Source organism: Phasianus colchicus, chromosome 8, assembly GCF_987193195.1.
Source record: "Phasianus colchicus chromosome 8, bPhaCol1.hap1.1, whole genome shotgun sequence".
NCBI classification, from domain to species: domain Eukaryota; kingdom Metazoa; phylum Chordata; class Aves; order Galliformes; family Phasianidae; genus Phasianus; species Phasianus colchicus.
In genome coordinates this window covers 6,116,957-6,144,832 of record NC_143443.1, presented here as the reverse complement: position 1 = coordinate 6,144,832, position 27,876 = coordinate 6,116,957, and the positions used below count along the sequence as shown (strand labels likewise).

General features: G+C 39.8%; 1 protein-coding gene and 1 long non-coding RNA gene across 6 annotated transcripts in view; one reads left to right on the top strand and one right to left on the bottom strand.

The window, feature by feature from the left end:
* The window catches only part of GLUD1 (glutamate dehydrogenase 1), a 30,475-nt gene that overhangs the window by 1,836 nt on the left and 763 nt on the right, over window positions 1–27,876 (bottom strand). Inside the window, exons 2-12 of the mRNA XM_031602463.2 lie at window positions 16,857–16,937; window positions 15,994–16,049; window positions 15,050–15,113; window positions 13,778–13,872; window positions 9,112–9,291; window positions 7,575–7,712; window positions 5,005–5,142; window positions 4,802–4,882; window positions 3,914–4,037; window positions 3,600–3,691; window positions 473–535 (exon numbers count right to left, since the gene is read on the bottom strand). Coding sequence (XP_031458323.2) covers window positions 473–535; window positions 3,600–3,691; window positions 3,914–4,037; window positions 4,802–4,882; window positions 5,005–5,142; window positions 7,575–7,712; window positions 9,112–9,291; window positions 13,778–13,872; window positions 15,050–15,113; window positions 15,994–16,049; window positions 16,857–16,937 — 1,112 coding nt within the window. The remainder of the gene's footprint in view (window positions 1–472; window positions 536–3,599; window positions 3,692–3,913; window positions 4,038–4,801; window positions 4,883–5,004; window positions 5,143–7,574; window positions 7,713–9,111; window positions 9,292–13,777; window positions 13,873–15,049; window positions 15,114–15,993; window positions 16,050–16,856; window positions 16,938–27,876) is intronic.
* On the top strand, window positions 60–26,562 carry LOC116234709 (uncharacterized). Of its 5 annotated transcripts, none has more exons than XR_016468649.1 (5): window positions 18,759–19,525; window positions 21,234–21,356; window positions 23,057–23,262; window positions 23,360–23,485; window positions 25,477–26,562. It is a non-coding gene; the product is annotated as an uncharacterized LOC116234709 (long non-coding RNA). The 5 variants fall into 5 exon arrangements; XR_016468650.1 differs by having other exon boundaries at window positions 23,057–23,485; window positions 25,477–25,581; window positions 26,336–26,562; XR_016468651.1 differs by lacking the exon at window positions 18,759–19,525 and adding an exon at window positions 60–295 and having other exon boundaries at window positions 23,057–23,485.

Here is a 27,876-nt window from a genome sequence, read left to right as displayed (position 1 = left end):
ATAAACTGTATATGTACCTAATAAATTCTGCAGAATACATTTGTCAGGGAACTGTTGGGTCACAGCATGAACTGATGACTGAGCACCTGGTGAAGGGGTATGGCTGGCCCAGGCAGCACCACTGCAGGCAATTTACTTGTGCTTCTCAGGTGACTAGAAGTGGTGGACCCTAGGTCCATCCCCCCAACACTCCAGCCCATTTAAGGGCCAGCCTCAGAGGGGAGAATGTTTTGTTGATGAAGGTCCTTTTTGGAGAGGGAGTGCTCCATGGCCAGAGACCCACATCACCAGCTGGGTGAGTCACATTTTTTCCTGTTTTTGACTATTGGTATTCCAAGTAATACTTTTCCTGGTATTGTAAAGAACTTATCATAAGAAGTTTCACTGTTTTATGTGAGAAACAGCTTTTAAAAAGATGTAGCAAAGCAATAAGTCCTTCTCCTGCACGCAGATTTATTAAAGCAATACTTACTCGAGCAGAACGCTCCATTGTATAAGCCAACCCAGAGTGGACAATATCCTTCTCAGATGCACCCTGCAACAATACACAGAACAGTCAGGACTTATTCATGCGTACAAGAAGGTACTAATCCTATTTTAAGAAAAATAGATAAGATTCCTGTAGCTACTGAAGCATGCTCTCTCTTTTTTTTTTTTTTTGACTGATGTTAAGACAAACTGAATTACCATTGCTATTACTTGAAGTGCTTACTATGGTCAATTTGACTGTAGAAACTTAGATGCAAGTCAGTGAAATCTAGCTTCCAATTGCATAATGCTAGCGTTTTCAGTGATGTTGTAACTACTGCTTTCAGCCTTCAAAACATGTCATAAATGTTAAACAAAGACTCTCAAGAATTAATAACTTACAGAAGTTATTTCAGTTATTTTGAAGACAGGCTTAGAAAGGGCGTAGATTCTCAATTCATAGATTGAAGTGTATTAGCTTTGTGCAGCTACAGAATGACTTGGTTCCCCTTGAAATGAAATGCAGTGAGCAATAAATAAATGAAATGGCCTGACTTGGGATGTTAGAGTGTCAGTGTTCCATCATTCTGACTACTGTCACTTACTACTAATTTGAGACTTGGCTTCATGAAACAGATGCTTTCCTTCAAATACTCATACGGTCTGTAGAAATTACTAGGCCAGTTTGTAAGGCTTGTTTTGAAGAGGTGACAGTAATGATTTCATGCTACTGAATGTATTTATTATGCTATTCTTTCAGTATAACAGTTTTGCAAGTGCCAGCACTATACTAGATCAGTCTTTTCCTGTCATCTGACAGCAAACCAAGCTCATGCATACCTTCCCTGATTTAGGAAGGGAGGGATGTTTTGATAGTTTTTGTAGTTTATTTTTTCCCCTTGATTATTTGCCTTACCTTCTCATGAGCTTATGTATTAAAAAAACAACAAAAAACAACAACAAAACACTACACCAATAATCACTTTATTTTCCATACATCCCTTGGCAACGTATTCTGCAGCTTGACTGACTGCTGGGATTGTTTATTGGTTCTGTTTGACAGCATCTTATTCTCATTCACTCTTCCATCCATTGATGGCTGTTCTTATCCATCCATTTTCACATCACTCAATTTGTCATTTACTATCTCCCTACCATTTCAAGTTAATAGGAGTAGTTTGTTGTTTTATACATGTGGAACTTCTGTATCTTTGACTATTTTTTTCTGAACTGTCTACATTATAACACTATAAGATACAGAGATGAAACCTGCATGCAGAGCTGAGAAGGCAGGCACACTCTGGACTTAAATTATGGCATTATCAGTCTTATATTGCCGATCTTCTTTTCCTTTCAGAATGATTACTAACACTGCTTTTGTGTTCTAATTGCTGTGCATTTCTAAGCTTATGCTCAGGGCCATATTTAGCAGAGGGTTGTTAGGGTAGTATGGTTAGGTTGTGGTTGGACTTGATGATCTTTAAGGTCTTCTCCAACCTGAGCAATTCTATGATTCTACATTCTGTTGTTACCTTCAGATCTTCCTTTTGAGTTCAGATAGACGAGCTCACAACTTTTTATTTTGTACTAAGATTTTTCCCACCCTGTATTGGTACACACTGGATAACACTTTATTTAGATGACTTTTTTTTTGCCCATTAATTTAAGTCTTAGAAGAATATTCTATAATCTTGTCTGTATTATCCTGAATTTACAGAAATGCTAAATGAAGCTATCTGTAGTATGAGTTCTTTGAATGAATTGTCAAATTTAACTTGCACTGAAAGGCAGTTTTAAAGATCACTGAGTTCCCACAGGCAGGGCTGCCAACAACCAGACCAGGCCTGATTCAACTTGGCCTTGAACACCTTCAGGGATGGGGCATTCACAGCTTCTTTGGGTAAGTGTGCCAGTGCCCCACCTCTGGTCTTGTTGAAAGCTGTTAGAAAACACTGGTAAACAATATTAACAAGGCTTCCAAAACAAATTCTGGTAGTCTCTGAAGCATTATTTCTTGTTATAAATGCTTGACAGACTTTGATAGCCAGGAATCAAAGAGATCATAGAATCTATGTATTGATCAGGTTAACCAGCAGAAATATGAAGTATATTGTAGACAAAAGTATTGGGGGGAAAAAAAAAACACTTACTAGTTAGTTTAAAAACCAATAGAAAACCTTCCTCATCTTTTCCCCAAGTTACAAAAAAAATCCACACATCTCTATCTGAAAAATGGATGGAGGTGGTAGAGTTTCTCAGAGCAACACAATGCTAGGTGAACAGTAACATGCAACTTTCATATGATTAATTCCTGAGATCTGAGGTAGTAATAGATGGAAAATACCCAAATTGCCATAGAGTTGTTTGTACAAAAAGTGATGGTACTTGATACTTTTCTAATAGGAGGTGGGTGCAAGCACTACTCAGTAACAACAAAAACACAAGTGTTATCAACACTGTTTTCATTCTAAATGCAAATCACAGCACCATAACAGCTACTATGGAGAGTACTAATTCTGAAAACAGGGTAGTACTTTAAATACCCATCTAACACTACAGAACACAGTAGGGGAACTGTTAGGTCATGATTGATTGAGCACATGGTGAAGGGGTTTGGCTGGTTCAGGGAGCATGGGCAAATTGTTTGCACTTGTGCTCCCCATGTGACCAGAATGGAGCCTTTCTGGGCTCCATGTAAGGGCCAGCCACTGAACAGAGAACATCTCTGACCCAGGCTGGTTCCTGAGAAGGAATGATGCATAGCCACAGATCCCCTTCACCAACTGGGTGAGTGCCGTTCTTCTTTCTGTATATGACTACTGGCCTACCTGTAAATACTTCACCTGTATTGCCAAGGATCTGTCAGAAGCAATCCTGCTTCTTCATGAGCAGAACAAAGAAAATGAGTCTGTATTAAAATTGTAGCTTTATAACAATATTGGAGATAATTCACATGTGGCCAAATAAAAGGGAAAAAAGGCATACTTCCTGTATTCTTAAACAGGTCAGATCACTTGCTTCCTTCAATTGTTTGGACATCTAGCTAACAGTACTAAGGTAGAACTTTGCACTTATAATATCAGGATACAGCTACAGTTAAAGAAAAAAAAGCAAACAGAGCAACTACTTACTGATATCCTATCTTGAAATTCTGCTGTAGGCACAACTGGAATAGTTCCACCATGTTTCCCAAACTTTCTCTCCAAGCTTTCCTGTACAGACACTACAAACAAAAAAAAGCAGAGGCAATGACAAGGAAAGGACAACTAACAAAAGGATTTGTCTCCAAATCTTACAGCATTCCATGGCATGAAATGCAGACTCTGGGAGCAGGGCTGAGAGAGAAGGGTCATCTTAATTCTGTTTCCTACTAAATAGGAAACTTGCTGTTTGGTACTCCATCCCACCAATTAAACAGTGAATGAAAGTAGAACTGTGCACTTACTGAGCAAGTGGTAGTTTGAATCCCTTTCATATTTAAAAGTCAAGCGGCCATAGCTGACATGGTTCAAGTTTTTCAGCCACTCAAAATAGGATACTGTTACACCACCAGCATTCAGGTAAAGATCCTGCAAAGAAGCAGTAAGTGTGTTGACATGTGATCATTAGATAAAGACAGTTCTATCCTGCTAAGGAGAAGCAACTATGATTTGCAAAATACTAAGCCACAGTATGGGAAGACAATCCAGTTGTTGTTCCTGCTTGACAAAGTATATCTCTTCTGATGCATAGGGATTACTTCTACTGATTTAAGGAGGACTTGACTTGAAAATATACAAAGTTCAGGAATGCTTGACTTTTCCATTTTAGCATAATTATTTAACAGAATTAATATATTTTTAGGCCAAGTCAATGAGTTAAGATAGACCAGCCACGCCTTTTAGGTATACTACTTGATCAGGATGCTCTCTTTGTTTGTTGAAGAGGATGGTGTCATACTTCTAGATCTCATTCTTTCAAGTTACCATCTAGGCAACTTTTACACTACATAGTCTGCAACAAACAATTCTGTTGGGAGTTCAAGCCACAGACAAATTTTTACAAACTGGCCAGTGTGTTAACTTGTCCATTAAGCAAAGAAAGAAGGCCTACTTAGGTGACCAAATGTCAGGTAACAAACAAACAAGCCAAGTTACAGGTTCACACGACAACTGTGGGTAGTTACCTCTTCTGAACGTGTAACTTTCATGTAATTATCTCTGGGCACTTAGAGTTGTAAATGAAGTCTCTTTAAGTAATTATTACAAATCTTGAGCAACACTAACGCTTGTTGTTTATAGTTCACTGAAATATTACTCACTAATGAAAATCAAAGGTCATAGAAGAATCTTACAGGAATAACCATGATATTCCTCTCCAAGAAGATCTTGTCAGCTTCAGGAGTTGTAGGTCCATTGGCGCCTTCAGCAATAATCTAAAAGGAATCACAACAGAGTAATTGCTAACTTGACTGTATGTTTCTGTCCATATTATTAAATATTAGTATTTATACTGGCTTTCTCTATTTTCCACTTGCTTTTGAGTTCTCCAACTTACTTTTGCTTTGACCTTGTGAGCATTGGCCTTAGTCAGCTGCTTTTCACTTGCAGCAGGGATGAGAATGTCACAGTCTGTTTCCAGAATACTGCCCTCAAGCTTCTGTGCTTTAGGGAAGCCCATGATTGTCCCATGTTGCTGTTGGAAGGAAACAAACCAGGGTGGCTTTAGCGCATGTACTCAGTTTACTTTCCTTTACTTTTCTAACTTGAAGAGAGAAGGAAGAAACAACAACTCTAGAAAGATAGGGATGATACGTGCTATCTTTACTTAGCTTGCTTTTTGCATTTTATCTACGAGTACTGTACCTCAGTCCAATATGATTAAGGGTAATTGCTCTCTGGCCAAAGACACTGATAAATGTCTGGGTTCTGGAATTAAAAAAAACCTGCTTTTTCTCTCAACTCTTAAAATACAAGACAAATGTAATCTTTTTCAAATACTCAAATGATCCAGTAGTCTGCTATGCACAGGATAATTTGCATCACATGAAATTCAGAAATACCAGTTGTGAAAATTCAGTACTAAAGTGACAGCCTTCATTTAGTTGAGGGTCTTTCCAGCTTTCTGAGAAAGGGGGGTGGAGACATTCATATGCTCCCCATGTAAAAGATGACACCTGAAATAACCCTCTTAGGAACTCTATGTGGAATCATAGGATTGTCTGAGTTGGAGGGGACCCTTAAATGTCATCTAATGCAACTCCCCTGCAATGGACAGGGACATCTACAGCTTGCTCAGCCTGGACTGACCTGACCTTGAACGTCTCCAAGGTGTGTTGACTGCACCACACAGCTTGGTGTGTCATCTGCAAATGTGCTGAAGGTGCACTTGATCCCACTGTTGATGTCACCGATGAAAATGCATCCCTCAGGGGTTCTTCAATCACTTGTCACTATCTCCATCCAGAACGTTAAGCAACTGACCACCACTCGTTGGTCTCCCAGCTAGTTCCTTGTCCGCTGAACTGCCCACTTATCAAATCCATATCTTTCCAATTTGGAGAGAATGACATTATGGGGGACTGTGTCTAAGGCCTTACCGAAGTCCAGACAGATCATGTGTGTGACTATTCCCTTGTCCATTAATGCAGTTGCAGCACCATAAAAAGCAGCAAGGTTGGTCAGGTAGGACCTGCCCTTGGTGAAGCCATGCTGGCTGTACCTTATCACCATCCTTTCTTCCATATGCCTTAGCATACCTTCCAGGAGAATCTGCTACATTATTTTCCCTGGCATTGAGGTAAGGCTAATAGGTCAGTAGTTCCCTGGTCATCTTTCCTACCCTACTTAAAGGCTATATTGCCTTATACCCAGTCACCAGGGACTTCACCTGACTGCTGTATTTTTCAAATGTCATCAGAATGGCTTGGCAACTTCATCAGCCCATTCTGTCAGGACTCTGGGATGCATGTCATTGGGACCCCTCTGGATCCTTAGGATCCTCAGGCTGCTGTGAATCTGATTTTTTTTGTTTACTTTTTCTCCCTCCAATTCCCACCTTCTGAACCATTTGCTCAAGGGTTGCGTGTAGAGCAGTTGCTAGTGAAGATGGAGGCAAAAATGTTGAATACCTCTTTTCTCCTTGTCTGTTGTTACTACTCCAATTGTGTTGCTCACTAGGGAGGGTACGCCCTTATGGACCTTATTTTTCTGGCTGACTTTCTTATTCTTCTTTGTGCCCCTTGCCAAGTTCAGTTCCAACTGGGCCTTGGCCTTCCCCATTCCTAGCTTTCACGATCTATGTGTTTTCTTCTTGCTCTCCAGTTTGACCAGCAGGTCCCGTTTCAGCCATGCCTGTTTCTTGCCTTCCTTTTCTGACTTCCTACACCAGGGGGTGTTGAGCTCTCATGCCCTAAGAAAAGCTTCCTTGAATATCAAGGGCAGAGAGTAATGGCCTAAAACTTGAACTTAGGAAGCTCTATAATAATGTGGAAGAACTTGCATATGATACAGGTGATGAAGCACTGGAATAGGTTGTCCAGGGAGGTTGTGGAGTCTCCTTCTATGGAACTATTAAGACCTGTCTGGATGCCCACCTGTGTGATCTGTTGTAGGCTGCCTGCTTTTGTGGACGGTTGGACTCAATGATCTCTTGAGGTCTGCAATTCTGATCTGACAGTTCTGCTGCACTCCGATGTCCTGGGGATTTTTGTTGACTAACTGAAGCTCCAGTTGATCTGAAAGCTGGTTTTCCTAAAATTAAGCTTCCTGATTGTACTCTGCCTGATACCCCTCAGGAGTGGGAACTCCTTCGTTACATGGTCACTACAGCCCAGGCAGCCTCCAATCCTGATGTCACTAATCAGTCCACTTGATCTGGTGAGCAACAGGCCTAGCATTGCATCCCCCTTACTGGGACTGTCTATTATGTGGCTCAGGAAGTTATTCTTGATAGACTCCAGGGGCCTCCTGGATTGCCTACAGCTTGCTTTTTCAGCAGATGTCAGGGTAGTTATATGAGGCATTACTTTCAGAGCAAGCTACGTATTTCATACCAGTCTATAGTCATCCTATGTGTTTGCAGAGCTAGCAAAAACGGAAGTATTTCTGCATAACTAAGTTTCATACCAATTTGTAATCTTCTAGTTCCTTTGGGTCAATCCCATCAGGATTCCATATAGAACCATTAAATTCTCCAACAGCAACACATTTTGCTCCAAAACGGTGCAAGTATCTCATAGAATGCAAGCCCACATTACCAAATCCCTGAAAGTGAAAAGAAAGAGGAAAAATAGTCAACATTTCAGCTAAAAAGATTATTAGTAGGGTTTATATAGATTTGAAAAGCTGTAAATAGTTCCTTATCTATTGGTACATCTTAGCATTTGATAACGTGCATAGGAACGATGGAAGAAATCTGTGTGTTGCTGGTCTGAATGCTACTGTAGAAATTACATATTTTAGCTGGCAGTGCAAAACTGTGCTAAGTTGTTTGTACTGGATAAAGACAAGGGAATTGTTAACTTTACTGTGAAAGGTTCAAAATGGTATTTTATCAACATGAGGAAATTATAACTATGTATCCTATAAATGGTGTGGTCTTCAGAGAAATTCATGGATTTTTGTATAACCATTCCGAGTTCTAACAAACACTTGCAGGCCAAGAAATATTCAATTTGTCTAAAGTTTACAAGTATAAAACTCTCCTGGAATGAAAAACAATAAATATAGCTTCCTGTTAGGTTTTTTAATGTGAAAGGTTATGTTATTTCTTTAACGCTTTTAGAGCTGTCCTGTACAAAACAGGTAGTTTAAATGTAGGTAATCCTGCATTCTGTTAGAATAAAAAAAAACTACAGCCCTCCACAAAACTAACTTGAAGTCATTATTCAATATTCTAGAAGGGGTAGTGTGATGCTGTCTCAGTGCAGGGCAGAGATGTTTGTGTGAGCCCACTGGTTAACTAGAAGACAACTTAAAGGTTACAATTACAGTATTTCTAAGAACTGACATAATGGTACTAAAGACAATTCAAAACAAAGCAATCCTGCAAATCCTATATTTAGCTTTCTGTTCCAAGCTGGTGAATAGAACACAACATTTCTTTAAAATTTTAAGAATTATAATAAGTGTTACTGAATACCAGAGCCTTTCATAATCCAACAATTAGAGCCACCAGAAGCTTTACGAATGCTGAAAATGAATATTCAACCCTAAAAATTTAGGGTAATGTATTGGCTTTTTACTTTTCCAATTGTTCATTCCATAGTATAATGAGAATTTTTCTCTCCCTCATGTTTTTTATTACAATAAATGCAGTGTAGGCAGAAAAAGTGTCACAGCTCATTTAAAAGCGTGCAGTAGTTCCTGGAACTCCTGTAATAGTGTTTCACTTTGCTCTTTGCAGCCAATGCTCATAAAGAGTGGAGTTTTGGCTCTATGCCCACACAGTGCCATTATAAGGCCTGTTCTTATAAAACAGTCCAAATGAAAGGGCACCTGTGTTGCTTGAAAAGCATTTCTAAACTTTGAGAGTAAAGGTTAACTCAGAAGTCATAAAACGCTAACAGGGTTTATTGCTACAGCCCTTCTTAAGAGTAGCTCTGTTGAAACTTTCTTCATCACATTTTTCCCTGCCATTGAAAGAAGAAAAAAAAAAAATTACCTGAACAGCAAATGTTTTATCTCCAAATCCTGGAGTCATTCCTAATATACTCATATACGATGCTTCATTGATGAAATTTTCAATTCCATGGAAGAGACCACGGCCAGTTGCAGATATCCGTCCATGGATCCCACCCTGGCTGATGGGTTTACCGGTTACGCATGCGTGTGCATTAATATCCTGTAAAACAGTGAAGGAGTCGTGAGTCATTGAAGTAGGCAAATAATAGTTGGAATGGGAAACTTCGTACACCTCAGGGATAAGGGGAAACAGGTGTTGAGAGAATTGGAATATAATTTAGTGTATATATATCTGGTTTGTAAATTGGTTTTCTTTCCTCGGCTTTTGTGAGCAGCTTCTCACAAGTACTCTTGCAGATGTCAGGGAAGTTGCATAATTGGACCTGTTCTGCAAATTTTCTGTTGCACTGAAGTGCATGTGTTACTATAAAATTGCAGCTAATTATAGTGACATCTTATTGCACTGTTAGCACAGAGAAGATCTTTAATAAATCAAAAAAGGTTTGAGAAATGTTTTTCAATATTCACTCCTATTATAGCCACGCTTTTCATTATTACTCTTGACATTTCAGCTTTTTAAAGGGCTCAAACATTCTTGTACTAGTCCCAACTAAAGCTAGTTCATTATTTATAAGCAGTGTTTAGTGTTCCTTTATAACAAATTCAGCTTACGAACTACGTGTCCAATACCTTCCTGTTGGAAGAATACAGGTATAATTTGATCTCTGGGGAAAATTTACGGTATGAAGATCATACAGGAAAGTAAGATATTTTAGTGCTTTCATTCAGAAAAACAGTATATATGACCAAGACTCTCTTACTTCATATGTGCTAAACAGTCAGCCAAGGAAACAGTAAACTATTTAAAACCAGAATGAAATTTTCAGTTGAAACTAGTAGTTTGAAAAAACTTCTCCTAAACTACACATTGCTGGGCTTCTGTCTCTTCTGTCACCACCGGTTCCCATGCTCCCACACCCTGGAGGCATGGTCAGACAGTGCCTTGGCACCTAATGTGAGTGAAAGAGCAGGGATGAAAGGGAATCCACAGTAATGAGTCTGCCAGCAGCCGGATGGGTTTCTCTTTTGCCAGCAGCATAGACACTGGGAGGCTCCCTCCCAATACTTGTGCCAAATACATTTGCATGCCAGTGGCCTGAGTGCAAGATGCTTGGTGAGAGGAAGGAAAAGAGCAGATAAAAGTGGTGGCAAAATGGCAGGAAACAACTAGAGCCATAATGGAAGCTAGAACTGTTTGAAAATGATAGTGCACTAAGTATTTAACAGCCCCTTTCTGAAAGCAATAAAAGCGATGGTGGATTTGACGTAAATTTACTAATTCAATTTCCTTCGATGTAGCTGCATTTCTCTTGTAAAGCTGTATGCTCCCTCTGGTGGCATATCCACTATAAGTGAGATTTGTGTGTGGTGGTTTGCAAGGGAACGAATTCAGTGTTCTGAAGTACTACCAAGTATTCATTCTGTTTAGGCTGAAAATGCATTTTTTTTGTCTTCATGCATTCACAAAGGAGGAAGTAGTTTTTATACAGTCTTCCATCATACAGGAGAGAATACTTAAAGTCCCTTCACATGCCATATCAGACATTGGGGGCAGGAAGTACAGAAGAGTGGAAAGGATGACTTTAATCAAGAACTTTAGTCATATTCAGTTCAATGATCTGGAAACTTGAGATGGATTTTCAGGAACAGTTAACGTGGTAGTTAAAGACTTGCATGGTTTGGCAAGAAAACACAGCATGAGCTGAGGGTAGGTTCCAGTTATTTTAAAGTCACTTACACAAACCAATGTCAATTTAGAGAGGGTGGGGGTGGAAAATTAGCACACCCCAGCCTGGAGAAGAGAAGGCCTTCTGATAATGAAATTTTCTCTCCTACTTATAAGCTCCCTTATTTGCATGGGTAGGTAGTGATAGGACAAAGGGGAAGGGTTTTAAACTAAAAGAGGGGTGATGTAGATTTGATGTCAGAGGGAAATTTTTCATTTAGGGGATGGTAGGGTGCTGGTACAGGTTGCCCAGAGGGGCTGTGGGTGCCCCATCCCTGGAGGTGTTCAAGGCTAGGTTGGATGGGGCCCTGGGTGACCTGATGTTTCCTGATCTAGTGCTTGATTCATTGGTTGCAGCCTTGCCTGCAGCACAGTGTCAGAAATGGATGACCTTTGAAGTTCCTTCCAACTCAAGCAATTCCATGATTCTTATAATGAGATTATACATTTTCTTTTTTTTTTGGCTGGAATTAAAGACTTCTGCATTAGTCTCTGAACTTAGCTGGTAAAGTTCAGACACTCTGAACTTTTGCCTGTATCTTAACCCTCAACCCTTTTCTCTGGTGCAGTAGTGTTCTCCTTGCTCCTCCAACTTTCTGACTTCATATGTTGGGTTTCAAACATGCTCTCCCTACCTAATTCTTTTATTTGATTTTACCTTTTCACTTCAAGCTCAGTGCACGCATCCTGTGCATCCACTAACTAATCAAGTCTGTAGATATCTCAGCTCCCATTCTCCAGAGTAATCTTTCCACTCCAGTGAATACAGTTCTTTTCATAGCTTCCACCTTTTTTTTTCCTGAGTTATAGTTAGCTTCAGTTTTGTTCAGTAGTCATTTTTGTCTCTTAGCCTGCTTCCTTCCTTCCGCCTTGGTCCCTTCAATCTATTTCATAGTTCTTCAGTCACAATTTGAGTTCTTGCTGTCTGAATCAGACAGGAATATCTTTCAAATGACTCTATAAACTACTTCTCATCTTCTCATAGATCACTTCTTGCAGCTGTGCCAGAGGTGCTGCCTTCTTTCTCTATACCTGGCCATTTTCCACAATAGCTTGCAAGTCTCACTATAGCTACTGTTTTCCATGTAGAGTCAACCTCAGAAAATGAAGTACACTTGATTTAACCTTTCAATTTTATTTAAATTTTAATTCACTTCTCAGAAAAATGCATCTAAACCCTCTCAATTGTTTTTGGTCAAGAATAAGACGCTGCCATTCAAGGAGAGCCTAGGAATAAGGAGCTGTTGTAGTGTAATTCAAATTGTAACTTTATCCTCAGTAGTGGCTTTTTTCAGGGATATATGTATGCACAGGACTATGTAACAAGCTGATGTGACTGAGTGAAAAGAATAAGAAATACTTTTCCTTGTTCAATATGTAATATTCCACATGATTTAAAACACATTCCTGTACAAAATAGTGTATGAACTGACTATTAACAAAACCAGCTGTGTGCTGAAAGCCTTCCATGTCACTTTCAATAGATCAATGCTATTGCATTACAGTGGAAGATGCATTTCAGTGCAGCGAGTTAGATGTTAAAACGGAATGCCTACACACAGTTTCCTTAAATGTTGGAATGTTAAGTTGTAACTGGGGAGCAAGCTGTCACTTTGCACCTTTTAAGTCTTCCTGACATCTTCCAGCTCTTCTTCAGTTCCAAAATTGTATTTAAAACATTTACATGCGAGTAACAAAAAGCAAGAAGTAATGTTTTAGACCCCAAAGCTTTGTACACATGCTATTTAAATTAATTAACAAGCTATGGCCTCTTCCTCAAGGTGTTTTTTTTCTCCCATAAGTTAACTTGTATTGTATTTCAGATCTAGAATAAAGCATGCCATCCCCTCCTCCTGCTATTAAAGGGCAGGAATTCTGACAGGGGCCTACTCTCTCAGGAAAGGCAGGCTTGTCCTGTACAGATATACCAGTGAGCAATGTGTGTCAGGTAGCTCTAATGTCTTGCTAATGGGTGCATATACCTTGCTGTACTGACAAACTCTTTGAAATGACTGCAAAAAGTGAAAAGAAAGCATCTTTACAATTCAAAAGCCATTTGGTTAGGCAAACATGAGTTGCTCAGCATATTTACACCCAAGTATGAAGCTATGGCAAGACTCCTTAGGAAAGTATGACCTACTGAAATACCAGAAAATGTCTGAAACAGAAGCAAGAAAGATTGGATAGCATAACAGCAGCGTTTTAAATAACTTATGAATTTTTTTGTCCTATCTGCCAAAAATATACAATATTAAAGTTTGCCTAATAAACAGTAATAGTTTTGGTACAGTCAAAACAGGTGCGAATAAAGCAACATAAAGATGAAGGTCATATAATGTGGGTTTTTATTTTAGTGTTACACTAATAAATTAGAACTTATTTATATGGTCTGGAGTGCTCAAAATCAAAGCTTTTATTTAATAACACTTGTCAGTTCAGTAGTCTGAAAGTGAAATATTTCAGTACTTCTAAGACTACAGCCACTATTATCAAACCAATACTTAGCAAATTGAAGTTTGTAATTACAGCATTGATGAACAATTAGGAGCAAGCAGTAGAAAAGGGAAAAAAAAAAATCAGAATGATACCTTTAAGAATTGTACATTATTTTTGCTGAACAGTCACAGTTAGATACAAACAAGCCAAATATATAAAGCGTTAGCCTTTTGAAGTTGTTTTTTTCAACTGTACCCTAAAAATCTTGTATCAATTAAGTTGATACATATTGAAAATACATTTAGATCCACATAATCAAATAAAACTATATGTTTAAGCATAATGGTAATAAATTTCTAGATCTAAATATTTCTGCGAAGACTAAGAAAGTTTTCATACTTTAAAGCCTCTGCTCACAACTTACATAGTGTCCTATTGTACTGGCGTAAGTGTCAGCAATCCAGGACATCTCCCTCTCTCCTGTGCTCATATCAGGAGCAGGCACATCAACTCCAGGACCTGTTGGCACCAGTGAAAACAGCTCTTAAGGATCACACCTTAATAGTTACCTTCAAACATGATTCCCCTGGGAATTGAACAGGGCTTGGCAGAGGAGAGCTGTACTCCTGCTTAATCCTCTGTTCATTACTCAAGGAACTGATTCTTCCGGATTCAGTTTTAAGTGTTGTATCATGTTTTCGTAAAATACTATCAAAACCATCAACCTTTCACACAAGATGCTCAGTAAAATAAAGATAAGTCACAACTCAGAGTAAAATAACCCACCAAAAGCACAGTTTTACTTTACGGATCATCACTGTAACAAGAAGGGCAATATTTACGTATGATTTCTGTATACCATGCTGTTATTTTTGCATTAGAATTTTCTTTTTGTATCTGATTGAGTTGAAAACTTTTCTTTAAAAATTGAAGATAGGCCACTCCTAGCCATTGCACTGTAGTACACACATTTGATTTTTGTCTTTCAAGAGACATTACATCTTTCTTAGGCTTTTGAGAGTACTTTGACACATCTGTTGCAATAGAAGCAAGTTCTGTTTTTTCTAGGTAACTAAATTTAGCGTTTACACAACCTATTTAAGATGTCTCACTCAGCAAGATCTTAAATCCAACTCAGTCTCTACGAAGTTGTTTTGTAAGTATTTGGAAGAAGCTTGTGAAAACTACATAGCAACAACCACAGGTTCTGTTACAGCAGGCACCTAGACTTCTTGCTTGTGTTTCCCCTGCAGCCTGTGGTTGTCATGGGTGAAGTCACCAACTTTCTCTAGTGTAGACCTTCCACTTCCTTCCTTTGTTTCCTCAGATGTATGCCAAAAGCCTCAACTGAGACTACAGTTACAGTGAAACAGCTTGATACTAGAAATTAGCATTGCAACAGGTTTGGTCACAACTTTTATAACGTTTTTAAGAGGAATGTGAGTCATTTTGGATCCTGTGAGCTCAGCTTTTGTGGCTTTTCAGAGCAGAATACAGCTCACAAAGAAAAGTTAAATACAGTTCCTTTTACAATTAAATTGCATGACTCAATTCTTGGCAGCATTTTGCTGGAACTATTATTTCAAAACTATTTACAGATCTCAAATACAATTTAAGCATATTGTTTAGTGGCTCCTCCTAATGAACAACAAATCAGGTTACAATTTTTACTGTAAAGATTTTGTATGCAACGTACCAATGAAACCTTTTTTCGCCAGCTCCATGGTAAACCTTCTTGTGATCTTTTCCAATTCATTGTCCTATAGAGAAAATGTAATAAACATTACAAGAAATCATTAGTGTTCATCACTACTTGCTAAAGCCTATGCCCAAGACACACTTGCTTTTTTTTTTTTTTTAGAAGGATGATTCATGTGCTGCCTATACAGTTTATATGCCATTTCCTAACATACCCTTGGTATTCAGACAGTACAAGGAAATGTTTAACTTTCTTTCTGTACATTCTGATCTTTGACAAGTTAGGAGTGCAGCACAGGAAGAACCACCTGTGCATAGATTTCCATCACACAAATCTGATATCCTATGTGAGAGATTTATACCTAGTGACAGCAGTAGCCAGCCTGGGGGTTACGTTATGTAATCAATGCAGTTTAATTACTTTGCACAAATCCTTACAGACTTCTGAGCTTAGAATATCTGCTCTCTACTTTAGGAATCTTTTCTATCCAAGTTACTTTAATTAGGGAAAGAAGGCAAGTCTGCAATAAGTTTTTTATAAGCCAGGTTCGTTACCACTTACATTGGAGCAATACATTAAAAGGTTTAACAAAGTGTAACACTATTTGTCAATATGAAGAGAAACTAACTTTTCTAGAAACAATTAAATGTCAGCCTTTATTTTTTTAAAGTTGATATTGTTACTAATCAGGTTCCAAATTACTTGTTTTCTTCTGACTTTGAGAAAAAAGTAACAACTAAGTAGCTGAAGGATTCAACCTTGGAAACACAAATCTGTTTTGTACCTATTGCAAGCACAAGCTAAACTCAGCCTCTACAGAGGCAGAAGTGGCAGGAAGCCTCAAGTGGTCAGTAATACCCTTAGAGCCAGTAGGAGCTGAAGTACTGAAGCTGGCAGGCTTCAGTACTGCAGTTAACTTTTTCATCTATGATTAAGCTTACTGTGTAGTTCTTGGGATTGATCTTCACACCAGCCTTTGCTCCACCAAATGGCACATCTACAGGAATGCGAAGGAAAATAATTTTATTTTTTTGACAGTAAAGGCAGAGCACATCAATAATGTGTGAGCAAATATGTTTGGTTTTTTTCTGATGCGAATTGAGTTTTTGCCATGTTTAGGTCTTCTCAAGTGTAAGCTATAATCTGATCTGGATCCTATTAAAAACAGGAAATCTTTCAAGGGCAGCCTGAAATTTGTCTTTCAAATTCCAAAGTTCCTTGTTTGGATTTTCTATGTTGCAAGGTTTTGCGCTTAACTTATTTCCATGAGGTGCTACAGCTTATATTTTACTGTTTTATCTCAATTTTAGTAGTCCTAAGTGATGCACCTCTATGCTCAATGAGATATTGTTTACAATCAGATGATGTACAGATTCTCTCCAACCTGCCCTATACTTTAGCAGTCACGCATCAATTGTACTTTATTATAACCTGTAAAAAAAAAAAAAGTTTATCACACCTCCATCTCCACAGCTTCTGTGTAAATCCTTTACAGCCTCTATCTGTTCCCCTAAAATTAGCAGCTTACTAATAAGAGCTTGATGCACATCTGAGTTGAAGAAGCACCTATACAGGAAGAAACTACAAGAATTTGGACTTAGTAAATGAAAACGCAGCTTTAATCAGGCTTAGGTATCAGTAACAGCAGAGGGAGTATATGCAATTTGTTTTGGTTTCTATATTTTTGTTTCCTAATTTGCTAAGTATTTTAATCAGATCAGTGTCTAAAACTTAATCCTTCAGATGCTTTTCAGTGCTGATGGCAATTAAAGATTGTATCTTTGCTTGAAAAATCATCACTTACCAACCACAGCACATTTGTATGTCATCAGAGATGCTAAGGCTTTCACTTCATCCACACTAACATCCAAGCTGTAACGAATACCTGCAGAAGACAGGAGGAAAAAAGAATTCACTGAACAACTTCACAGACGCTGATAAATTGAGAATGTTAACCTCAGGCCTGTATTTATTAACTTAATTGCTTTAAGTCTTCGATTCTCCATTCTCCTACTTATTTATTTTCCTTTTTTTAGCTAGAATTCAAGACTTCAGCAATTCTGTTAAGTAGTTTAACAGAAGCAATCAAGCTCGAGAGGAAGACAAACCAGGTTGTTGGTTAACCTAGAGTAGAGTTCTTGAGAGGCTGATAAGGGTAACCAGCATTCTGTAAGATCTTTAGCTTTGCACTTCATTGTTTATACAAGATCAACAGTGTAGCTGAATGTAACTTACTAGTACATGTTAAAATCAAAATCTTGCTAGAGTAATGCAAGCTCCTGCTAAGTTGCCATGTGCTGGCTGTAGTCCAACAAAACCATACGTAGCATCAGAGCTCTGACTACTAAGTGCTGCCAAGTAACAGAGAGCTGCAAGCCACTCCTCTGATTCAAATCTGTTCAAAACATTTTGATGAAATAACTATCCCAGCCAGCTCGTGTGTGACTAGGCCACCCACCCCACACTGTGTGAAAGACTGCCCTCACTTGTGCTTCCTACTCTTAGTCATCCAGCAGCCTGCGCTGACAAATGGTCTCAATGCAAGTTCAATCAAACTGCTGTGGGTTGACAGCAGTGAGGGTGCAAAAAAAATGAGAGATCACAGCCTTCAAAGGTCTTCAGAACTTAGGAGGAGATGATTACACAGTGGCAGGGAGACCTGTCACCTGCCTGACTCTTGATCATCTTCTAAAAATGGGTTGTAGCTCCCCAGTAGATGGCATTTGATGTTAAAATAGTGGTAGTTGCATAGTGGAAAATATTTTCTAGCCAAAATGATAGACTTCTGCATATACACATTCTAAAGATGAAATTTAGGACCAGCACAATGCCCCATGTCGTGGGACAGCAAAAAAAAAAAAACCCACCTCTAGCGATGTGTGAGCTCCTATCCAAGTTTCTCCCACATCACTAACTAGACAACAGAACTCTGGAGGATTTATTCTCTCCTCTCTCAGCTTCCCAAATCCTTGGCAGTAGGTTGTGCCAAGTTTCACGGTGGATTGTAGCAGGCACAGAGTGTCCTTTAGATGCTAGGACAAGGCATCACTAATTCCTTATTATGTAAAGAGAAGACCATGTTCAGGTCCTTAAGAGTGAAAAAGGCCAGCATACATTATCCAGACTAAAGCACTGTGCCACTATGAAAGCCAAGCCTGAATGATTTGGAAACTATCCCGGTTTCAGAGGAACTGAGTGCTGCTCAAAACCGAGGGCCAAGCTCTGCTTTCTTATGCCTGTTCAATTGGGAAAAGAAAGGCCCAGTCCTCCACAGAACAGAATTTAAATTTAGTGTGTATATGGGGGGAGGGTGGCCTCCAAAGGGAAATTAACTAGTTTTTGACTTAAGTAGATGTGAAGGTGTTACTTCTGGGGTTCAGGAACATCTCTTCAAGGAAGTAATCTTTGAAATATGGGATCTATTGAAGTCCACCACAACACAAAAGCTGAAGGTAAAACATATCTGCTTTGGTAGCACCTCTTACTCTGATCTTTCAGAGGAGCAGTTAACCTTTTGTGGAGCCTTGAGCAAGAGCAAATCCCAGTGTCACTGACTGTCCTGCTTGGGGATGGTGGGCCTGGCCCTGCAGGTATGCTCTGGGGAAGGCTTGCTCCAGGGCATAGCTGGAGCCAGGAAAGTCTGAAGCCCCAAACCCTGCTGAGCAGGAGTGAACTCTGCCTCTCCAGCCTCACCATAACCAGGACACTGTATTGATTCAGCCCACATAGTTACTCAGACTTCACCAGGTTATGTACACAAAGCTGTTCTGCCAGAATGATGCCAGTACTACTCCTGCAGGCACCCAATGCGTCGTTTAGTGACATATGGGATCAGTAGGAAGGTTAAATAGTTCAGGATAGCTGCTTTGTACAGTTTTAATAGGAAACCAAAGTACAAAAGGAGAGATTAGCTCCCTCACACTCCATATGGAGGATACAGTATGAACAGGTGAACAAAGTGTAGTTTGACTGAAGACTCACGCAGAAGCTCCAGTTTAGTTACAGTACAGTCACAGGTTGCTGTAAATTTTATTGTAACAAACATTAAACTTTCATACCAAGTGAACTAGGGAAAAAGGCCCAAGGCTAATAAAGTATCAGTGTGCTTTCAGCTGAAACACCTACTTGTCACCCTTATACGTATATCAGAATAGGGACAGCTTTTAGATTTGAGGCTTTATCCTTTTCTGGGCAACTTTCAATTTTGAGCAGAATTGAGCCTTAAGTAGTTGTAATTGAAATGGCTTGTCACATGACTTGCTGTTGTAAATGAGAGACTAGGGAAATCTGACTTGAACCAACTTCATTAGGCACTTTATTCTAGTTTATCTGCTAGAACGTTTTATTATGATGTTGAGTGTAGCTCACAGTGTGGGTTTCTGGTTCCCTGACAGGAAGTTCCTGCCCTTTGTGGCATGGGTGGATAACATCGAGAATGTGCCAACAGTTTGTTCTGCTTCATGGCTTGGCTAGGTATTAATTTTCAGGAGCTGTCATTCTTCTGCAGCAGGCCCACCTCTCACCAGGGATGTTCTCTGTGCTAAGCTGGTAGGACTGATGAGAAATAGGCATCTGAGAATGCTCTACATTCCAACTGCGAGGGGATGCACAGAGATAAAAGACTTAATTTCTGTTCTATTTAGATGTGAGTGGAATTTAGTTTGACAGCTTCCTAATTTGGCAGGAGGAGAGCATTGCCATTCATTTGTATAGCTCTTTTGGCAGTGTTGCTATGCATTCAACAGCCTGATTCTAAAAATGGACCACATACAAGGATAAAGAATTGTTGTGGGTTTTTTGTGGTTGTTTTTGGTTTGTTTGCTTCTAAAGATTCTTAATACATGAGCAGTGAAAGTAACCACTACAAAGCCTTACTGGTTTTTGAACCCTAGTACATTCCACACAATAAGTCTCTGGAAACTCGGGGCTCTCACAGCAAGCTAGCCAGACAACATAATTTGAAGAAAGCCTCCAGTTACAGTATGAGTCACTGCCATGGAAAATACTTTTCGTTGCAAAAACATACAGATTCTTGTTCTAGTTAAGAATTCTCCTTCCTTGCCCCACCCCAAGAAGTTAAACAGTGTGCTAAGCCTGAGTTTGTTTTTCTATGCTTGAGACATTCCATATGAGGAAATATTTTCATTTTAGCGTTGTTTCATTACTGGTCAGCAGAAAGGTCAGGCTTTGCATTGTCTTAGCTTTTAAAGCTTCCATTTTCTGACCTGTATTGTGGAGATACACTCCACCCGATTACCTCCTGCACTGAGCCCAAAGCTCACTTTGGTCACAGTAAATTTTGCTTATGATATAAAGTTAGATTCTTAGATGTTATGCATTCATCTTCACTTTACCAAAAAGAGGTAGCAAAGTTCTCAAAGTACGGTACTTTCTGAAACAAATGTCAAAGCAGTAATTATCAGCATGACTGCATTTTGGATGCTGTGACTATAGAAGTCAGTTACCGTTTTAATTAGCAGGTCTGTACCAACAGGCACGCAACAAAGACCTTTTTGTTTTAAAAAAGGCTACACGCCCTCCTAGATTTTATGTTGTATAGATTCCTGCCTGTTCCATCACACTCAGCATGTGTTATGCTGCCTTAGTAAATGCTGCGTACAGAATCATCAACTATTGGAGGGCGATTACTGTTCTTCTATCATGCCTAAGGATCTGTTGAAATGTAATACCACACACTTAAGAAAGCTGGTGTCATTGTTTCCTGATCTCCTAGCACAGCGATGTCAAATGATAGTACCAATATATGCTCTTACCACTAACGAGCATGAAGCACTCAAAGCCAAGTCTCAAAACTAAAGCATTGCCATAGCAACCAAGCAAAACACTCAGAGCAGCTCCTCCTGCACTGAGCTAATCTAAGCAAGTCTCTCAGCTTCACCACAACACGGAACAGATTTGTATCTCAGACTAAATTATTCTTGCCTAACTGAGGCTTTTGTCCTGCGCTGACTTCAGTGTTCTCTTCTGGTAGTGATTATCATTTGAGCTTTGAAATTTAAGTGGGTATTTTACAGGTCAGTACTCCTGTTCAGATGGTGCATTTGTTCTGCTTGCCTCTGTCTGCAAAATGCTTGCTCATCACAGCAGGCATTTCAGGACAGAGCCATCCTATACTATCTATATAGCACACAGCTAACAAGTCTTATGATCTTGTCTGAAGCTTTTTTAGGACTCGCTATGGCTGTATTATTCTCCCAGTCGGCAACGCTGGTTTCTGCAGTGGCTATGTGAGTTAACAGCTCATCTGACCCCACCCAGAGGTGACACCATATCTAGAGATACGGTAAGAATGCCTGTGCTGTTCAAACTACCCCACGGAATCCGTAAATCAACTCCAACATTTATTGCGATGTCTTAGTTCCTCATCTCAAGATCACGTATATCATTTTCATTTAGAAGGAGTTTGGAAAGTAAACAAATGAGACTATGGAATGTACTAATTTCAAACTCTGCCTATTAGCTACAAGTATATATAACACAGAACAGATCTTCCAGGCAATCCTTAGGCTCTTTCAGAAGAAGTGTATTTTTCTAAGTCCAAAACAAATACCAGCAATCCTTTTAATCTTCCCTAAAAACCTTATTTAACCATATGAAAAGTGTGGTAAACAGTACAATGACAAATTAGTAATTATGGAAGACTAAGAAATTCCAGACGAATCTCTAACAAAGCAGGATGAGTAATTCAGTGCTGGAAAATAAGAATATTGTTCAACAATCAGCTCCAAGAATTACTCATCCCTCAATTCAATTCACTAACTGTCAAGGGAGGAGTATTTGGTTTTTCATGTACAGCATTAACCAGCTACAACGTGGGGCAGGAGATATGCTTCCCACCGTTCTGATCTGCTCAGAAGCATCTCTTCAGTGAGCATTAAGATACTTGACCAGGCAGAACTCTTCAGTATACAGCTCCCTGTGTACTATTAACAAGCTGTTCTATTTCTTGAAATGTGTATAAACATATATGTACATAAGTTTATTTCATTCTGTGCAGAGAAAAGCCAAAAATACTGTATTACAACAAACCTCTGGGGGCACTAGTAAGATATTGCATTTAAAAGTGAATTCAGCACTGGGCAGGCATATCCTACCTGAAAGAATACACGGTGAATGCTGCTAGGAGGTTGGATCTTGCCTACAGAGCTACCTCAGCACTACCTAAAGGATGATGATGTCCATCCCCAAGGACACTGTAGTGGTAGGTAAGCACTGACAAAGGGAGAGGCAGTGATGCTGCTTCCATGCAGACATTCATACCATCAGCATGGGTGTGTGCAGAGGGTGGAAATAACAGGCTGGCCATGGCAGTTCAGATGCCATCGGAGCTGCAAAACAGTAAGCCATGCTGGCATGAAGCAGGTAGACTCTATGCTGTGCTTAAAAGTTCAGATCCTAACGAGGTGGAGCTGAAGCAATTCATGCAAATGAGATGCATAGAATACCTGTCAGGATGACCCAGGGAACATGAGGGAAACTCAGGCGAGAGGTTTCCCTTCCTCACTCCCCCACGTGTTTATGCAGCAAGCCCAGTGCTGAGAGCTTTCTCTATAAATAGAGCCAACAGTAGCAAGGGAAAACAACTATTTAAATCAAGGACAAAGCTGGCTACTACACAAACTGTGGGAGATGACTGTGTGAGAAAGCAGAGACTAAAAAGATTAAAAACCAGAAGGAGGCATAGCCTGCTACTGGAGTATCAATGGCAAAAAAACAATGCTAATGGTCCACTGAAAAATGCAACTAGTTTAGAAAAGAATAACAAGAGCATAGGCTGCACATTCCTTATCCTGGTGTTTTTTGGTGTTTTTTTTCGTTCTTCAACTTATCTACATATCCATTACTAGTCTAACTTAAAAATTTGTTTTCCTACAATAAGAAAACAGAAACCTATGAAAATAAGGCACTTGTATAAGCTATAGCTCTAACACTGCAAATGTTATCAGGGTTAGGCTAATTACCCTTTTTTTGTTTAACTTTCAGACTACTTCAAAATTAGACCTGTTTCCATGGTTTATTTCAGGTTGCTGATGGTCTGTTTATTATTCTATCTTTTATATGACCCTAAGAAACACATTTCCATACCTTATCCTCTAAGACCAACTGGGACAAAGATACGACCTCAACTTTCAAGCAAAACAGCAAAGCAACCCCAGATCAATACAGTTGAAGTAAAAACTGAAGTAAAGGTGCCTTACATTACTATCCCTTATTTTTCCCACTTAAGGGAGTAAACCTTGTCATGGCAGCCAAGCCAACTCAAGGGACTGTACTGGTCTGTTGCAGGCAAGGCTACCAGCATCTGTGCGTACTGTCCAAACAAGGTTATGTGCACAAATGCAGCTGTTTGGTGACTGGATGCTGAGATTAGCTTTAGCCATAGATTGCTGCAATGAAGAAACTGCAGCAAAGGTAAGACAAATAGATGTCACCTTATGCAGTATGAAGTTCATTAGCATGAACTTGGGATGAGTAAGAAGGAAAAATGCTGATAGGCAGAAGAAAAGCTGCCAAAACCAGAAAATAGGATAGTTCTTAATAGTGAAAAAATCTCCTTCCATGAACCAGCCAAAGCAGCACCATACAGAAAATCATCAGATTCATCCGACTCCACGTCAACTGAGCAAGTGAAATAGATCATCTGTATTCTAATACAGATCATAAACAGAATTTTAAAGGAACATATCTCAAAGTTTTCTGAGACCCCTATATAAGTAAAAGTCAGAATCAACCCTGGAACTGGAGAAGATTTTAAAATTTCTCTAAACGGAGGAAGCAGATAAGACTCGGGGCAAGCTGGGTGAGCACAAACAAAAGGTAGGCTGTTTCCCAACTCAGATTTATTTGGTTTCATTGATAACAGGTCCGTTGTGCAGTCAGCTAACGTGAAAAGGCTTTAAAAAGTTTTAAAACCATTTTACAGCTGTATTCCCACAGCAAGTGCTGCCTAGCAAACATGGAATCAGTTCCATACTACTGAGCAGGTAGCAACTCAATAAGCTTACTCGTATTTGCACAATGGTTATTTTCACTAATCTAGTCCTTCATGCTAACCTATGAAGGAAAACAGTTGTCAGCAGATGCATGAACAAGTAGCTTAACCGACTGTATGCCTTCCACAGAACCTGAAGAAATTATTTACAAAGATTCATTATTTTAAATAGTAACTGTGCGGATACTTTTCAATAGAGTCATTTGTATTCAGCCATTTCGTTTCCTGTACACTCTTTGGTTTGTTTTAGTTCTTCAGCCAGCTGTCAGTGCAATGAATAAGAGCAGCTGTGGTTTCCTGTTAATTCTGGCCACTAGCATGCAAGCCACTACATAAGCAAGGGAAAGAATAATCTAACCCACTGCATGGATCCAGCTACCATAAGCATTAGTCCTGTCTTAGCAATGCTCTGTTTGGATCGTAAGCCATTTGAGTTCCTCCATGCAAGAAAACTGCTCATGTCCATGAATATCTGAAGGACTGGTGGCAAGTGGATGGGACCAGGCTCCTTCTGGTGGTGCCCAGCAACAGATCAAGAGGCAGTGGATATAAAGTGGAAGAAAGGAAGCTCCACGTGAACATGTGGAAAAGCTTATGCCAAGACAGCCCATGGAACCTCCTTCTTTGGAGATGCTTAAGACCTGCCTGGATGCTTTCTTGCATAAACCACTATAGGGAACCTGCTTCAGCAAGGGAGTTGGACTCTGATCTCTGTGGTCCCTTCCAACCCTTACAATTCTGTGGTTCTGTAATATGTTCTCAATGGGATGCAATGGGAGGTACTCAGTTTCCAGTCCAGCTAACATCTCACCTGCAGAAAATGTAGTGTTAAAATCCTAGATTTGAGTATTGTGAGATCTATCACTTAAATTCGTGACCGTTTAGGAAAGATTCCCAAGCACAGGAGAGAAGCGTGTCAAAAGAAAAACAACTGCTATCTTCCCAAGTTGCAAAGGTTTGCAGTTCTCAGAGTCAAGAATTCTTTTATCTAAAAATCAAGCGTTAAAAGATGCAGAAAGTTACTTCTATTTTCTCTCTCTCAGTGATGTGAAAAACAAATACTGAAGTCACAAACACAGATTTCCTAAAAATTGCTTCTCTTGACCCAGAGAAGGGTTACATGCAGTACTGTGCAGTGACTGTGTCTGACGCAATCAAGTTGGCTTGTGTTTCTGGACCCACTTGGTGGGAGAGGGAGATAAGTAAACTATTAAATAATTTCCTATAATATTAAATGTGCATTAGGATGCTAGAAGTAGGCCATTAAGAGCGTCACACTTGTTCAGGAACATGACAGCCAACTTTGCACTGACGTACAGAAGTTTGTCTACTAAGAAAAACTTAGAGCTGATCTTGAATTTGCCATTATCCAGCCTAACCCATGTGCTCTACCATCCTATCTCTGTACCAGGCCAGTCACCTGCTCAGGACGCTGACTTTGAAGGCAAGCCTCTTATGACATTTGCTCTGCTGAGTTCTGCCTAATTGCAGGCAACAGAAATGACCACAGGAGGAGGTACGGACAACCAGTAGTTTCTACTGGCAGGTATTACCTGCATGCACTATGGTTTTAAATCTGCTTTATAAAGGTCCATTTTGCTTTAAGAAGTTAGGCGCCTTCCAGATTGGGGCTGGACTACCAGGCAGAGATTGAGGTTTCACCTAGGGGTGAAAGTGCAGACAAAAAAAGTTGAAGATGACATCAGTAACTGAAGAAAAAAGATTCTAACTGCTACAGTGCTAAGCTATAAACAGACGTTCAGTAGAAATGGTAAGGCACTGTTTGAAGTGCAGAATTAATAGAAATAATTCAGTTTCTGTTCCCCCAATAACTGAGCTCTCTCCAGTTTTAGAGTGTTTAAATAATAATAATAATAAAAGTATTGATTTACAGTTTTTCTTGGTTAGTTCCTGGTTAAATCTGTGAATGAACACAAACAGGAAAGTATGCAGAAGTCATACAATCACAATCCTAGGGATTGGAAGGGACCTCCAGAGATCATAGAGTCCAACCCTCCTGCCAAAGCAGGTTCCCTACACCAGGTAATCCTACACCAGGTAATCATTCATGAAGAATTTTAGTATGGATGTGTGTCCAGAAATAAGGAGTAGAACTAGACAATAACCTTGAAAATACTAAAATCATTTATTTCCTGCACCCATACTTGAATCTTCAAGTGTTCTTCCATCACCTGTCTAAGCTGCAAACAATGGTATTTAATATTCTTCAAAGCTTATTAATATGCATACCACGTATACTTTTTCTGTAGGTGTCCTTGAAGATGCAAACCTAAATCCAATCACAATTGGTATCAACTGTGCAATATCTAAAGCTCCAGGAATGCAAAGAAGATGAGAAGTATAGTGCTCCTTCAAAGAGTGACAGAGATGACAAAGCACACTGATTTGCTAGTGATTACCTAGCAATTAACTAAAGGCTCAGTACAAGTTATATGTCCTTAAAAACATTTGGTATGGGGAACAATTGATCAAGCTACTTCACACTAAGTGCCAAGCTTCACAAGCCTGCATCTGAGATGTTAGGAGCTGTGCAACTCCTACTGCTCTGAAAGGCTGCCAGCTCACCCCCTTCTTTTAAAAGGTGACCTTCTGTCCCTTGCTGCTTCTTGCTGGTGCGAATCACTTAGGCTGTACTCTGGACTCAGTGCGTGGGACACTCACTGCGGCAAGTTTTTCCATTTCATACTAGGGAGTTTGAGTTACATTGCACCAGGCTTTGTGTATTTGGTTTTTTCTTTTTCCTCCTGTGGAATCTACTGAGATTCTAGTTTAAAAATCACTTTTAGACAAAAGCTCACGTTGTTGGTGCGCTCCAGACGGATGCAGAAATAACTTTATCACCCTTTCTCCTAGCAGTTTAAGAAATGTTTCTGGTTTGCACACCTCTTTAATAGCAGGCTTCAAGCAGCCTATCTACACATATTGTATCTCGCGTCCTGTTTAAATAAACTATAAATCCAGGTCTGTCATCTGATAATAAGCAAATCCCTACACAGCACTGGAAGGTAAAATCCATTTGCAATCACTGCATTGAATAGAGGGTAAAGGAAACATCATTGGCAACACTTAACCCATGATGGGAAATGGCACAGGAAGAATAAAGACAAACCCTCAGGGCTGGCTCTTTCCTTAGCTGTGATTTATAACTGCCTTGAAATTTTCAGTGCGTGAGAATCGTGTCTCAAGAGTCGCATTATTTACTTCTTGCATCTTTCGGATCTTATTTGAGACTGCAAGAAGCACGCTTGTCCATAGCATCAAGCAGTAAATCCGGGAGCCTACTGGCCTGAGGAAACAGCCATGGACCGCAGCCTGCAGGGCACAGCTGTAACTTTCCACACGCGCTCCAGTGCTGCCCCAGGCTCTCAGCAGACAGGCTTAAGAGACGCTGCTGAAAATCAGGGAATTCTGCTGAGGATTTATAGAGATGCTGACGTGGGACAGAGGGTAACTGCTAGCCAAACTGATTGTTTGTTCACGTGCAGAGTGTTTTGTAATTCTTCACTGAGAAAACAAACATTCCTCTGGTTCTGAGCAGCGCCGATAGCTTCCAATACGTCACGTCAGACCTTAAACAGCATCTTATAATTTCATTTGCTCCCGAGCTTCATTACCCGCCTGCAGCTCTCAGGAGTAACACGGGCAGTACCGAAAAGGGCTTTGCGCGAACGGCAGCGGCAAACAAACGTAACGTAGGCAGCGGCAGCTCAGCAGCGCGACAGCCGCCGGTGTTTGACAGAGAATTACAGCGAGCGCGGCCGGGCAGGCCGGCCAGCCACCGCCGCGGGTT